The sequence below is a fragment of the Microtus ochrogaster genome, chromosome 5, assembly GCF_000317375.1.
Source record: "Microtus ochrogaster isolate Prairie Vole_2 chromosome 5, MicOch1.0, whole genome shotgun sequence".
NCBI lineage: Eukaryota > Metazoa > Chordata > Mammalia > Rodentia > Cricetidae > Microtus > Microtus ochrogaster.
The window spans coordinates 74,070,786-74,085,378 of NC_022012.1; the positions used below are offsets into that span (position 1 = coordinate 74,070,786).

General features: G+C 52.2%; 1 protein-coding gene across 1 annotated transcript in view; it reads left to right on the forward strand.

Moving 5' to 3' along the window:
- Positions 1 to 14,142, forward strand: part of Plekho2 (pleckstrin homology domain containing O2) — a 26,324-nt gene extending 12,182 nt beyond the window's left edge. Inside the window, exons 3-6 of the mRNA XM_005347756.3 lie at positions 3,769 to 3,885; positions 7,549 to 7,653; positions 9,479 to 9,577; positions 11,203 to 14,142. Coding sequence (XP_005347813.1) covers positions 3,769 to 3,885; positions 7,549 to 7,653; positions 9,479 to 9,577; positions 11,203 to 12,204 — 1,323 coding nt within the window. The 3' untranslated portion in view covers positions 12,205 to 14,142. The remainder of the gene's footprint in view (positions 1 to 3,768; positions 3,886 to 7,548; positions 7,654 to 9,478; positions 9,578 to 11,202) is intronic.
- The last annotated feature ends 451 nt before the right edge of the window (positions 14,143 to 14,593 follow it).

Sequence of the window (14,593 nt, forward strand, 5' to 3'; positions counted from 1 at the left end):
TGTGTGTGTGTGTGTGTGTGTGTGTGTCCCCACTGCATTTAACTAGGGTTGTTTACATGGCCATAAGTAGAGGGTCATTTACTTAAGCAAGGGTATGTTAACAATGATAACACCACCAGGAAAATGACTTCTTCCTCAGCAATCATTGGCTGGCTGCCCTAGCCCCTTAGGGCTGAGTGGGGGCTCATGCTCCCCTCCCCACCCATGACAGAATGTTGGTGGGAGTCTTATAAAGGTAGCCACTGCTGCTGTGAACGGATGGTTGCAGCAGTCTGCCGGGTCCAGGAGACAGTGTTCCACAGCTCTCCTCCCTACCCTCTGGCTCTCACATTCTTTCCACCCCCATTTCCATGATGCTCTCTGCTCTTTAAAGGGATTGATGGAGATGTCCTGTTTAGGGTTGAGCACTCAACAGTTAGTCATTCTTGAAACACTTTGATCAGTTTTGACTCTCTGCATTAAAGTTCGTCGCTGTAAACAGAAATTCTCCGGCCAAAGCTGAGAGCAGCACTAATCTATAAAATATAAACATATATTTAAAAGGCATTAGGGAAGCAATAGTAGTAAGTTCCCAGCTAGGACCTCTCCAACATGGTCTTTGACCAGGTATTTTTTATTCTATTCTATTTTATTTTTTGTTGTTATTGTTTTAAGATTTATTTTGTGAGGCGGCGATGGCGCATGCCTTTAGTTCTAGCACTTTGGAGGCAGAGGCAGGAGGATCTGTGAGTTTGGGGCCAGCCTGGTCTACAGAGTGAGTTTCTAGGACAGTTAGGGCTGCACAGAGAAACCCTGGAGAGAGAGAGAGAGAGAGAGAGAGAGAGAGAGAGAGAGAGAGAGAGAGAGAGAGAGAGAGAGAGAGAGAGAGAGAGAGAAGGAGGAGGAGGAGGGAGAAGTTAATTTTATTTCATATGCTTGGATGTTTTGCCTACATGTGTATATGTGCACCACAGTCATGCCTGGTGTCTTTGGAGGTCATAGCCTCCCTGGAATTATGGATAGTTATGAAACACCATGTGGATGCTAGGAACTGAACTCTGAACTCAAGCAACTGCAAGAGCAACAATTGCTCTTAACCTCTGAGCCACCTCTCTAGAGCACAATAGGTTAATAATAGCAGCCAAGAACTCTCTTCTGTAGGGCAGGCCTCAGATCTGGTCAGAGAGAAGCTGGCTGTACCCGTAACAGTTGCACCAACGAGCGCATCTTGCCAGACTGATGAATTTGTCACTTGCAGGTTTCTAGCTGGGAAAGACCATTGATGACTGTTTTCTCCCAGCAGTCTGCATAACACCTTCCAGCACAATGGAAACTAGCCAGCTGGGAGGCAGCCTCCTGCTTAGTTCCATGATTTCTCTGTCCTGTGGCCAAAGTGTGCAGTCCCTTTAGCAGATTTGGACGTTATTAAAAGCCTCAAGGCTGCTGAGACTGAATATGTCTGGCATAAAGAAAGAGTTCTCAGGGGTTTGCTTACACCAGGGTCACCTGGAGTAATGGTTAAAATTCACATTATTCCCAGCACTTGGGAAGCAGAGGCAAGTGGATCTTTGTGAGTTTGAGGCTAGCCTGGTCTGCAGAGCAAGTTCCAGGACATCCAGGGCTATACAGAGAAACCCTGTCTTGAAAAACAAAACAAACACACAAACAAATTCACATTTTCAGCCCATGCTTTCCAAGTTTATGATTGGATCAGAAGGTACCCACAAAGCTGCATCTCTAGCAAGTTATCAAGTGGCATTGGATGCATTGGTCAGTGCTTTTGTAGTTGCTTGCATGACCCTGGCACTAAGTGATGGGGCCCTCAGAGGCTGAGAGCACTAGATCCTACACTGGAGGGACACTGGCACAGAGCAACCAAAGAAGCATCAATCAAGCTGGCTGGTGGTGGCACACGCCTCTAATCCCAGCACTTGAGAGGCAAAGGCAGGTGGGTCTCTGTGAGTTTGAAGTCAGCGTGGTCTACAAACTGAGCTCCAGGACAGCCAGGGCTGTACAGAGAAACCTTGTATCAAAAGAAAAAAAGAAGAAGAAGCATCATTCATGCAGCCATGTGTGGATGTGTGTGGTGTACACTTTCAATCCCATTACTTAGGAGGCAGAGGCAGGTGGATCTCTGTGAGTTTGAAGCCAGCCTGGTCTACACAGCAAATTCACGACCATCCAGAGTGCGCTCTCTCTCTCTCTCTCTCTCTCTCTCTCTCTCTCTCTCTGTGTGTGTGTGTGTGTGTGTATACATACACACATGGCCTGCTTCTGCTCCCCAGGAAGTTGTACCAACTGGGTCACCTCCAGAAGAGAAACCAGTTAACCACTATTAAGGGAGAGCTTATTCTAGGCAGCTTGCCCGAGAGGTATCCTATGCCCAAAACCTTCTAGTGTCAGGGCTGGCAGGCAGGAAGTTTAGAAGGCAGCCTGGTGTTGTGTGACAAAAATTTTCCTGGGGAAACAAAACAGTCATCCAGTCATCCCAGATAGGAAACCCATGGCAGACAAAATACAGATACCACCAAAGTCCAGCTTGGTGAACCAATGAGTTTTATTGGAGTTACTTACAGGAACATGGGTTCGAGGTCACTTACAGGAGCAGAAATGACTCAGAGACAGCTGCATCACCACAGCCCATCCAGCATGGGCAACCGCTCACAAAAGCTGGGAACTTGGAGCTCACTGCACAGCAGCAGCATAGCGGGTTGGAGAGCGTCCTCCTTGGGTGCCTCAGTTGGCCCAAACCTCTCCCAGGTAGCTTTTCTTTGCAGCTCAGTTTGTCTGGGTCTTTGCAGCTGGGCTCTGCTCACCATGGTAGGGAAGGGGCTTTCTGAACCCAGTCATCTTCAGGGAGATCTTGAAGCCTTTTTGCTGTTGTTGCTGCTGTTTACCTCCCTGCTTGAGCTGCTCCAGGGAAGGATGGAATGTTTCGGTCTTGGATGAGTCAGTCACAGGACAACTAGCCAGTGGCGGAGACCAGGCACCGTTTGGCCACTGGCCTACATAGTGATGAGGCCGGAGTGACAGGCTGGTGGAGGGGGGGTGTTCTTACGCTCTTGCCCTCTCTGTTGTGTGCGGCCTTCAGCCTGGGGTGAGAGGCCCCTCCGCCTAGCTAGCAATCAGAATGGGGAGATGTTAAGTGAGGGAGCCCGTTGGCTTGGGATCACTGGGCTGAAGTCATGTGAGCCCACGTGTGTCTGGTTCATGTTCTTCAAGGGAAGCTCTCACCGTGTTTCATGTCATCTTGGATTCTTCTAGGCTGCCTCTTCCACACATCTCTGGCCACTGTGCCTGCACAGACCCCCAGGCATCCTTTTCTAAACCTCCCTAGCTTCTCCTATTTTTGCCTCTCGTTTTAGGACCACTAGACCCAATCTTTAGGCACAAACCCACCCCTTACTGTGTATCCCACTTCTTTGTGTGTGTGTCTTTGTGTGTATGTTTTGTTTTTTCGAGACAAGGTTTCTCTATGAAACAGTCCTGGTTGTCCTGGAACTCAGGCTGGCCTCGAATTCACAGAGATCCGCCTGCCTCTGCCTCCCAAGAGCTGGGATTAAAGACATGCACCACCACCACTTGGCTGTATTCCGCTTCTTAATCTGCATGGTGAACATTATGGACTCGTGCCGCTGGCACTGTTTCCTTGCCAGGGTTTGAATACCACATCTTGGTGATGCAGTGTTCCTGCCCAGTAGGATCAGAGTCTGGAATGTATATTCAGTGACTGAGGTTCTCAGAGGATCTGGCTCTCATCTCATTTCTTTGGCCTCTCTCCCTCTCCAGGATGAGCAGAAGTGTGTCGAGACGGTGGAACTCGGAAGCTATGAGAAGTGCCAGGACCTTCGTGCCGTCCTCAAGCGGAAGCACCGCTTTATCCTGCTGCGATCCCCGGGGAACAAGGTAGGGGCAATCCTGAAGGCTGCCTCCCTGCAGTCTAGGATCTGCCTGGGAAGATTAGCGGATTAGCCTGGGGAAGAAGGCAGCCTGCAGGTTCCATTAGGGGGGCTGAGACTTACACTTCTGTGGTCCCTGCGGTCCTGGATGCTGGAAGAGATCACAGTGCACGTTCCTCATTAGTCTGATGGGGTCACGTTTATGGTGTCCTGAAGGTCAAGGTTCATTTAATGCCTGTTGTTTAGGGTACTTTGAGGACGAGAGAATGGTCTTTCAGGCCCTGTAAGCCCTTTCTTGTCCTGGAGTCCTGCTGTCCCCCTGAGCAGAGTATGCGTTGTTTGAGAGGTGCAAAGTACACACAGGTCGGCACCTTTGTCTGTCCATGCATGTGCACTTCCTTATGCGCGGATACCACTTAGCCATGTCAGGACCACTGTGTACGTGTCTTCTGTGGAAGTGGGGTGACAGGAGGTTTTGTCTCTTGTCACCTACTTTGCCAGCTCTGGGACTCAGCCAGTGCTGTGCGCTAGGTGGGTCACCCAGCAGTAGGACCCCTTCAGAGGAGCCCGTTCATCCATACAGCAGCTTCTCAGCTTCTGTGGTAACAGCCTTCCTCCACCCATGACCCTTCCAAGAGTTGAGGCTGGTTCTGGGGAAGGGAACAGGACAGTTTGGGAGATGGACTGGAGCCAGCAGTGCTAGCTGTGGAGACGAAGATACAACCAGACTCCTGCTCAAGGGCCCTTGACCCTCATCATTCCACACTAGAGTGGGGCTCCCCAGAGGCCGCGCACATCCTCCTCCTTTGCCTGCTTTTCCCATCGCCCTGGGTGTTCCCCAACTTCCTTGTGGCCTCTAGCTGGCCAGGAGGTCACGTGACCCTGGCTGTCTGGTCCTGAGGCTGCCTTTTTTTCCTTTCTAATCAAATAAACAAAGACTCCAGTGTCTTGTGTGCCCCACTCCCCCTGCTGCTTCATCCCCACGCCCCTGTCCATGAGGTCACAGACAGCGGCTGCCAGGAAGCAGGGTGGCCACTGCTGGGCCTTGCTGCCCTGCTGATCTCAGCCAGCTTGGCCCTTTCCTCTTTCCGGCCTCCTCTTCCCCTCCCCCCTTTTCCTATCTGCCATTCTGCCCTTCCCCCTTTCCCAGGCCTTGGCTGCCTGTTCGGCAGCCGTTCTTATTAGCATGGTTTCTCCTGCTAGAGCCTGTGTTGTTAGAGCTTCTTCAGGGGGCTTGTGGCATGGAGCTGTAGCCTGAGCCCACCAGGCATAGCTGCTTGGAGTCCATTCTGGTTGTCCCTGTGACAGTCATCCCTGTGGTATGCAGAGCTCACTGAGACAGGATCACACTGTACTTTACGGTAGAACTGGATCCCCAGACATGGTGTTCTTTCGTCCCTGTGAGTCCATTGGCCAGCACAGTAGGTTTTTCCTGAGGCCACATCTCTCCGAGGGAAGCAGTACCCTCCCTGCAGCCTGTGGCTGGCGGACTGGGCCAGTGGAGAAGGGGCAACTGAGTCTGGTAGTTTTGTTCTCAGCCCTCTGGCGACCAGAGTTACGGAGAGAGAACTCAGCGCCTGACTGTTCCCTGCTCCACTCCTGCCGCTACTGACTTCCAGTGTGTGTTTCTCAACTCTGAGATGCCAGTCTGTACCAGGGAGGGGACCCCATAAACTCTGAACCCCTAACAGGTATGACAGCAGGGATCAGAAGGGCTGCCTAGACCCCTGGCACCTCACAGGATTGGGTGGCCTTTGTAGTCCCGGTATGCTCTGTGGCCTCTGCCTGAGACCCTGCAGCCCTGAAGGCTGGGGTGAGAGGGAGCTGCCAAGGTGCCCTAGGGTTTTCTGACTTAACTGCAGATCTGCTGCCGGGATCTAATTTAGCCCGGTCATGCAAATGAGCATTTGGCTGTGGCCGGCTTGGAGGGGGGACCTAGGGTCCTGTATGAGGAGGAGGTGGTGCTGCCAGGAGGAAGTTATATAATGAGGGTGCTGAGGGGGGCCAGGCCAAGTGCACTGTACTGTGGTGTTACATAACTCACTGGCAGAGTGGCAGGAGGCGCTATCTAATACCAGGGCGGGGAATGGGCAAACTGGCCACACCAACAGAGAACTAGGGCATCTTGAGGTCACAGAAACAGGGTGAGGGAGGAACCTAGGCCGGCTCATTCATGGGCTGTCTCCGTTCACCTAGTCTTACTGAACACCTACTGTGTGCCAGGCTTTAGTTCTGATGTTTAATTCTTTCAGCATTGCTTTGTAGTAAACTGAGTTATCCCATTTCATGAATGAGAAAGCAAGACTGTCCAGGTGAAGGCTGGGGTGCTATTCACACACCTTCTGGTCAGCTCCAGATCTAGTTCCTTCGGAACTTTCTTTTGAGACAGTCTCAGGTATTCAAGCTGGCCTTGGATTTCTGACTCTCCTGCCTGTGCCTCTGCCTTCCAACGGCTGGAACTGCAGGCATGCACAGCCACACCTGGTTCGTGTGGTGCTGGGGACTGAAGCCAGGGCTTCAACCAATAACTAAGCGGCATCCCCAGCCCTAGATACATCTTTTTAAATAATTTTGTCACAGGGGAGGTGGCTCAGTGGTAAAGGGCTGACTGTGCTAACCTGAATACACCTGTAAAACCCATGTGAGTATGGTGCCCTGCCTGTGACCCCAGTGCACTACACGCAGAGACATGGAATCCCTAAAGTAAGCTGGCTAGCCAGAGCAGAAGCACTGGGGAGCTCCAGGTTCTACCAGAGTCCCCACAGCGTGTATAAGATCAAACACACAGACGGAATTTATTTATTTATTTTTTAAGACATGGCCTCACTACGTAGCCCCTGCCCCTGGCTGGCCTGGAACTCTATGTAGACCAGAGTAGCTTCAGACTCATAGAGACCCGCCTGTCTCTGCCTCTTGAGTGCTGGGATAAATGACATGCACCTTCATTCCTGACCAAAGTTTCCTTAACTATTTTGAGTGAACTTTCAGAGGCATTAGCCTCACTCTTCAGGTGGTGCCATCACCACCATCCTTCTTCAGAACACTTTATTTTATTTAATTAATTAATTTATTTATTTATTTTGGTTTTTCAAGACAGGGTTTCTTTGCAGCTTTGGAGCCTGTCCTGGAACTAGCTCTGTAGACCAGGCTGGTCTCGAACTCACAGAGATCCGCCTGCCTCTGCCTCCCGAGTGCTGGGATTAAAGGCGTGCGCCACCACCGCCCGGCCTTCAGAACACTTTTAAAGCTCACGAAACTGCAACCAAATCCATCAAATGCTGGCTCCCACTCTCTCTTCTCCAGTCCCTCACGGTCACCGGTCTACTTTCTGTCTTTGGTTTTTTTTTTCTAGGTACCTCACAGGGGGAGGCAGTCAGTCTCGGACTTGTTCTTCACTTAGCATGATTTTATTTATGCATCTTATCCTGAGACAGAGCCTTATGAAGCAGGACGGTATCAGAATCCTTTCTGCAGGACGAGGCTGGTTGCCTCCACGCCTCCGGAAGCTGCCGGCTGGAGGGGGCCTCTCTCTTGATGCCGCCCCTCCCCACTTAAAGCCCGATGTCAGAACCGCTCTGGGTCACTCAGGCTTCCCTTTGGAATGGCTTCCTAAAGACCCCAAATGTGAGCCCTAAAAATATCTGCCATCCTCCCCACCTGTCTCTCACAGGTCAGTGACATCAAATTCCAGGCCCCCAGTGGAGAAGAGAAGGAATCCTGGATCAAAGCCCTCAACGAAGGGATCAACCGGGGCAAGAACAAGGCTTTTGATGAGGTATGGGGTGCGGTGCTCTGGAGGGTTCTTTGTTCTCTGACCCTTCAGTTTAGGAGAAGCCTGCCCCCCCCCTCATTCCACACTGCCCCTCAGCTCCATCATGGCTACAAACACTGGGGCTACTTCATTTAATCTCAAAGCCCTTCAATGTGAGTGGTAGTGTCCAGTTTCTACCAAGGAAACTAAGGCATGAGTAAACAGGATTTGTTTGTTTGTTTCTTTGAGACAGAATGTCATCTTGTGCACTCTGGTTGTGAACTCACTGTGTAGCTAAGGATGACCTTGAACTTCTGGTTCTTCGAATGCTAGGATTACAGGTGTACCACCCAGCCTGGTTTTCTGAGGTGCTGGAGATTAAGCCAGGACTTCCTGTATGCTAGACAAGCGCTCCACAAGCATTCCCAGCCCTTAATGGTTCATTTTAAACTGAAAAGCACGTGGACTGCGAGCATAATTGTGGTAGAGCATCTGCACAGGGTCTTGGGCTGGATCACCCAAGAAAGGGAATGTACACAGTGGGTGGGATTTAACTGGCTGCACAGTCTGCACCTCCTTCCAGTACAGCCTCACTGGGTAAACAGTGGCAGCTCCAAGGCTGAGGGCTGGGTGAGCTTAGAGCCCATGAACACCTTCCTTTTTTTTCTTTTCTTTTTTTTTTTTGTTGGTTTTTGTTGTTGTTTGTTTGTTTTGAGACAGGTTTCTCTGTACAGCGTGGACTGTCTTGAAACTCGCTTTATAGACCAGGATGGCCTTGAACCCAGAGATCTGCCTGCCTCTGCCTCCTGAGTACTGGGATTAAAGTAGTGTGCTACCACTGCCTAGCCTGTGAGCTCCTTCTTCAGTTGGCCCATGGACCTGAGCTGGGCAGGGTTTCCCTGTTTGTCTGCAATGACCTTCATTCCTGAGGCCCCTGTGCTGTGCATTGCCATAGGGTGATGGTGGTTTAAAAAGTTAGGCTTGTGCTAGGCGGTGGTAGCAGATCTCTGTGAGTTCAAGGCCAGCCTGGTCTTCAGAGCAAGTTCCAAGACAGGCTCAAAAGCTACACAGAGAAACTGTCTCAAAAAACAAAAAAGCAAACAAACAAATTTGGATAGCAGAAGATGAGACTTGAGAGACGCCTCCTTGCCCTGTCCCAGCCTGTGAGTCCTGTGTGTTCACCGCGTCACTCAGCCTTTCACTGTATGGAAAAAGTGACTCTATATGGGAGAAGGGATGGTGGGCCACATCATGGATGGTAAAGTGGCCACAGAAGCCATGACCTCACAGGTCTCGGGCAGTTTTGGCAGGTTCCCTCTGTTCCTCAGTGGAATAAGAGTCCTGCTCCCTCCCAGGAACAGGCAGTTCCGGCATTCAGAGTCCAGACCTCCTATGTGATGGGCCCACCTTTCCTGACTCAGGGAAGAGAGGCTGCCTTTTACACAGCCAGACCCAGCCATAGAGGCCGTGCCCTTTCCTGGCCTAGGCATGGGTTAGGAGAGTAAGAGAGGTCAGGGCAAGACTTTGATGCATGGCATGCTAGGTCCCAGAGGGTCCTGATCTGGCCTCCCCTCCTGTCCCAGCTGAGCCCCCAGCAGCCTCGGGGCTGCTTAGGAATGTGTCTGCTAGACTGAGCTGAAGGAAAGCTGTGGAGAATGAGAACTGTCACACTCAGCAGAGGGAACACCGGTGACAGGGTGGACACAGAGAGGAGTGGAGGTCACAGTAGGGAGACACACGTGGGCAGTGAGGATGCTGAGTGCAGACCCTGACTCTGAGTCTGGGCAGTGAGTGTTTCCTGTCTTCCCAAGACCTGGCAGGGACTCACCTGCTTCTAACTCCTTCCCAGGTAAAAGTAGATCAGACCTGTGCCCTCGAGCATGTGACACGGAACCGGGTTCGTGGGGGTCAACGGCGCCGGCCACCAACAAGAATCCACTTAAAGGAGGTAAGGCCTTCACTTGGTTTGAATAATGGGAGGTCAGCGGACCTGGGATTCCAGGTCCTTAGGGTGGCAATCGACATTCAGGGCTAACCTGGAGTTGGGGCTTGCTAAGTGGTATGTGCTTAGGAAGGACAACAGAGATGTTTGGGCCCTTTTCTAACTACGGTTCACACAGTGAACTTGGACAGAGGAAACAGGCTTGAGAAGCTAGTCCCTGTGACTTAGAGGTCGTCTTCCAGCAGGAGGGTAGGCCTGTTCCTCTTAGCTGTGACTAGTTCACTAGTTCAGTAGAGGACAGCTCCAGGAGTCTGGGGGGAGGGACCATGGAGGAGTCTTCATGTAGTTGTAAGTTGTAAGTTGAAGAGGGACTTCAAGTAGTTACACTTGAAGCTGGCACCAGGTTAGTTGATGGGTAGGAGTAAGAGGGACCCTTGGAGGAATTAGTAGGAGCTAAGACGCCCGGCCTAATAATTGAGGCTGTGCTGCGGGGCTCTTTTGGTTTGGGGGTTAGACTGGGCGTGAAGCGGGAGGAGCTATGGAGGCCTAGATGCAGGAGTTGGGGATATGATTGAAGAAATGTTCCGGAGATCTCTCTGAGATCCTTAGGGTGGATTTGGGTCGAAGGAGGGAGAAATGAAGGGAGAAGGATTCCAGGCTCTGTCACGGGTTGAAGAGGAAGAGAAAGGGATTGGTAATACACAGTGGGAAACAAGAGATGTCACAGGCCCAGATACAAGTGATTTGGGAAAAGGTCCGGGCAAGGGGAAGTGGTAAGAAGTAGCCTCCACAGTAGACCTGTCGGGGAGAGACTTTAAAGGCCAGGAAAAATGCTCAGCAAATAAGACACTTAAGGCTATCAGCAATGGCTGCCGCGGAAGAGAAGGCTTTTGACAAGGAGAGGGCTGGTAGCCAGTACAGAGATCGTCAGGAAACACTAGTAGAAGCAAGTGGACTTGGGTGGCTTAGGATTTGGGGACATCAGCACAGGACCAGGCAGCTGCAGTAGCAAGGGAAGAACTGAGGGGAAAGAAAGTGGCCATGTGTGCAGAATATTTTCACAGAGAAGGAGTCAGTTTAGGGCTGCCAGGTACAGCTGCAGGGGCCCCCAAAGCAGAGAACCACAGGCCGGAAGGACACAGGGTCCTTGGAAGATTTGTTCTGTAGTGAGATAGCCTGCTCTTAACTGTCAGCTGAGAGAGGAGTCGCAGAGAGAGAAAGGAATGGCAAGCCAGGAGAGGGTGTGCAGGAGGTTGAACCCAGCCTTAGAGAAGAGATTCTGAGAATTTAGGGAGGGCCCTGCCTCAGTAGTGATCCCAAGTATTGGCCATACCGCGTGGTGAGTGCAAAAGTGTGTGAGTGTCCTAGCCTGGACTCCACCCTCCCCACTCACGCACCACCTGAGGGACCTTGGAAGAGGCTTCCTGCTCAGCCCAACTTTGTGACCTCTGAAGCTCCCTGGAAGGTCCCTGTACTGTGAGGAAGGTCCCAGAATCAGGCCAGGTCAAGGGCAGAAAGGCTGGATAGAGCTCTCTAGGCAAGCAGAAGTAGGTGGAGTAAACAATTTGGGGGAACCTGTATCTGACCCAGTGGCCATCCAAGATGACACCTGGATACCACCCTCACACCAGGTAGCCAGTGCAGCTTCTGACGGGCTTTTGCGCCTGGACCTCGATGTCCCGGACAGTGGACCACCAGTGTTTGCTCCTGTCAGTGAAGCGGATGAAACTCAGCCCCAGGAGCCACCCCGGGCTCTCATGCCTCCTGCCAAGCCCTCCCCGGTACCCGAGACTTCCAGCGCTGACGACAGCATGGAGACTCCTGCAGGAGAGAGAGCCCCGACTCCTGTCTCAGCCGGCCCCGAGGCCAATCCTGAGAGTCCAGAAGATGCGGAGACCCCAGCAGAGGAGGACAGTGACTTTAAGAGGCTCCCTAACAGCACATTGTCTGAGAAACTGAAGGTGAGCTGGGAGAACCCCAGTCCAGAGGGGTCTTCTGCTCTTGAGAGTGCCCAGCTGCCCAAGGTGCTCTCCTCGGAGACTCCAGAGACTGCCCCCAGGGAGAGCAAAAAGCCCCCTGCACCCCCTCCCAAGATCCTTTCAGAGAAGATGAAGGCCTGTATTAGTGGGGTGGATGCTTCTGGTCCATCCCAGAGTTCTGAGGCCCCTGAGACCACTGCTTCAGGCCCAACACAGGTCTCTGTGAATGGCATGGATGACGGTCCTAAGTCTGCAATGGGCACCCCTGGAACTGCTCCACAGGAGACAAGAGCAGCCCCAGCACACCCCTCCTGGGACTTGCCATCCCAGTTTCATCCTCGCTCCTCTTCCCTTGGGGACCTACTCAGAGACGGGCCTCGGCATGCACAGCTGCCCAAGGAAAAGTTGTATCGGGCCCAGCTGGAAGTGAAGGTGGCCTCGAAACAGACAGAGCAGTTGCTGAACCAGGTGCTGGGCAGCGAACCACAACCTGTGTGTGCCGAGTCCTTGCTCAGCCAGGCTGTGGAGCAGCTGAGGCAGGCTACCCAGGTCCTGCAGGAAATGAGGGATTTGGGAGAGCTGAACCAAGAAGCGCCTGGGCTAGCGCAGAAACGGAAGGAGCTGGTGACCCTCTACAGGAGAAGTGCACCCTAGGCCTGCCAAGCCCGAGGCACAAGCTCACCTAAACGCACGTCACTGCCTAGCCTTGCTAAGAAATGAGCTACAGCACAGACTGTGGACACACCATCGGAGTCGTCAAGTTTGGCCAGGCCTTGAAGCTCCTGATGTCCTTTCTACCCTACCCTGGCTAGTGGTGCCAGGTATCACCTGGGGCTACCTGGCAGGCTACCTGGCCGGCTCCCTGTTCCGGCCTCTTTCCCAGGGCTCTGGGCTTAGGATGGAGCACATACTCCTGTGGTCTTTGTGGTTGTTGCAAACTGCCTCAGGCCTTTGGCACCATGATTGGAGTTTCCGGGATGGCATCATCTCGGTTCTCACCCCAATAGTTTACATTCCTGACTTCTGTGGAGAGCACAGCTGAGCTGCCTGAGGCTCCCATCTCCTGCTCATCAGGCAGCTTCCAGCCAGCCACACCCACTTGGAGTAGCTATAGGGACCTTGGGTCCAGGCTGTAGGGTCATCTGTCAGCTGAGTGAAATCTGGCCCTTAGCTGGAGCCTAAAGAGGGGTAAGAGTCTGGGTGATGGAGCCATTTGCTCTGCAAACCGGATCTTTCCGGCAGTGTCCCTTCCCCTTTGGAGAGCTGTCATTAGATGGTCAGATCTCAAGGCTTTCAGGGGAGAAGAGGAACGCCAGCCTCCTGGCGCAGTCTCTGCTCCCAGGCCAGCTTCTATCCAGCCTTGCACAGTTCCGAAGATGAAAACCCTAGAGTGTGGCCTGTGTTACCATCGGAAAAACCTGTATGCAATTATCATTAATCAACCTTCACAGGCCTCTGCCCCCACCCCCGCCTCCTGTGCCTCCCAGATGGGATTTATCTGGGTCTCTGTGGTTCTTCCTCAGCTGAGACACGCTCTGATATCCACCCCCTTTCCTTCACATGCTGGAGTCTGTGACTACAACCCACCTCTCAGGCCCCTGGTGGGCTGCCCCTCCTTTCTTAATGAGAGGTGTGTTTTCTCCCCTCGCCTTCCTCCCTCCCTTCCCCATCGCCTCTGGCTCTGGGGGCTACCCTAGAGTCTTCAACCCACTGCAGCAGCCAGCAGGACTGAGGCTGGAGCCTGGGCTGGGGACGCTGGGGGGAGGAGCCCTCACCTGGGATCTGCATGTGCACTTTTGTTTACTGGAAGAGAAGGGAGGGTCACAGCAGCCAGTGGCCTTTCCACTCACCCTGCTCCCAGCCACCAGTTGTGCCCACCGAGGCCTGCCGGCCTGTGCAGGCTGATGCCTTTATTTCTGTGCTGTCACTGTCTTGCTGTGGGTCGCAGTCAGTGGCAGAGCGAACAGCAATGTCTGGCTCCTGGGCCCCCCCACACTGTCAGCCTCAAGCCACACTCCTGGGGCTCCTATGCCAGCCTGCCTGTCCCTCCATCTCCTGTACAAGAACAAGAATGTCTTTAGGTGTCCAGTCCTGATTCCTTGCCATCATCCCTTGAGAACAATCGCCTTCTACAGCAGCAAGAAGGCTGCTGGACTTCTGCCAAGTCACCTGCTTCCAGGAATTAGAGCCCCAGTCTGTGCTGTCAAGTGATTAGTTGGGCAAGCAGTCCTGGGGTTACTACCTTAATGGCCAAATGCCACTGGCTCCCTTGCTGGAGGGGTGGGTTGGGGATGGGGATTGTTCAGGGCTGCCTCCCTGTCACTGCGGAAGGAGGCGTCCGGTGTCTTCTGCTTATCAACCATCTTTTTTTAAATTTGGCAATAAATCTCATTTTATGGAACTTCTCTGCCCCAAGCCTGTATGTTGGTATGGGAGCGAGCACGGAGGCCGGCGGCCCCAGGGAGCAAGGGGCTTGTGGCAATTGATCAGGGGCACTAGCAGCCTTCCAAACTTAGTTCTGGAAAGGCAGTTGTCATGCTTTTTAAACACTTAAATATGTACTTTTTAAAAAGTCAATCTCAACTGGGTGGTAGTGGCTCACGCCTTTAATCCCCACACTCGGGAGGCAGAGGCAGGCGGATCTCTGAGTTCAAGACCAGCCTAGTCTACAGAGTGAGTTCTGGGATAGCCAGAGCTGTTACACAGAGAAACCCTGTCTTGAAAAAACTAAGATAGATAGATAGTTTAAATAAATAAGTCAAGTCAAACCTATTCTGTGTTTTGGAACATACAGTGATAAACCACAGCAGACTTAAAGTCAGAATAATAGTTTTGTTATTTCTTTCTTTGAAGAAATAACAGGATCTCACTTTGTAGCCCTGGCTATCCCAGAACTCACTATATAGACCAGGCTGGCCTCAAACTCACAGAGATCTTTGTACCTCTGTCTCCCGGGTTCTGGGATCAAAGGCGTGTACCATTACATCAGTTCTTAATTTCACTTCTTTTTTTAGACAAAGTTCTATGCAGCCTTAGCTGGTCA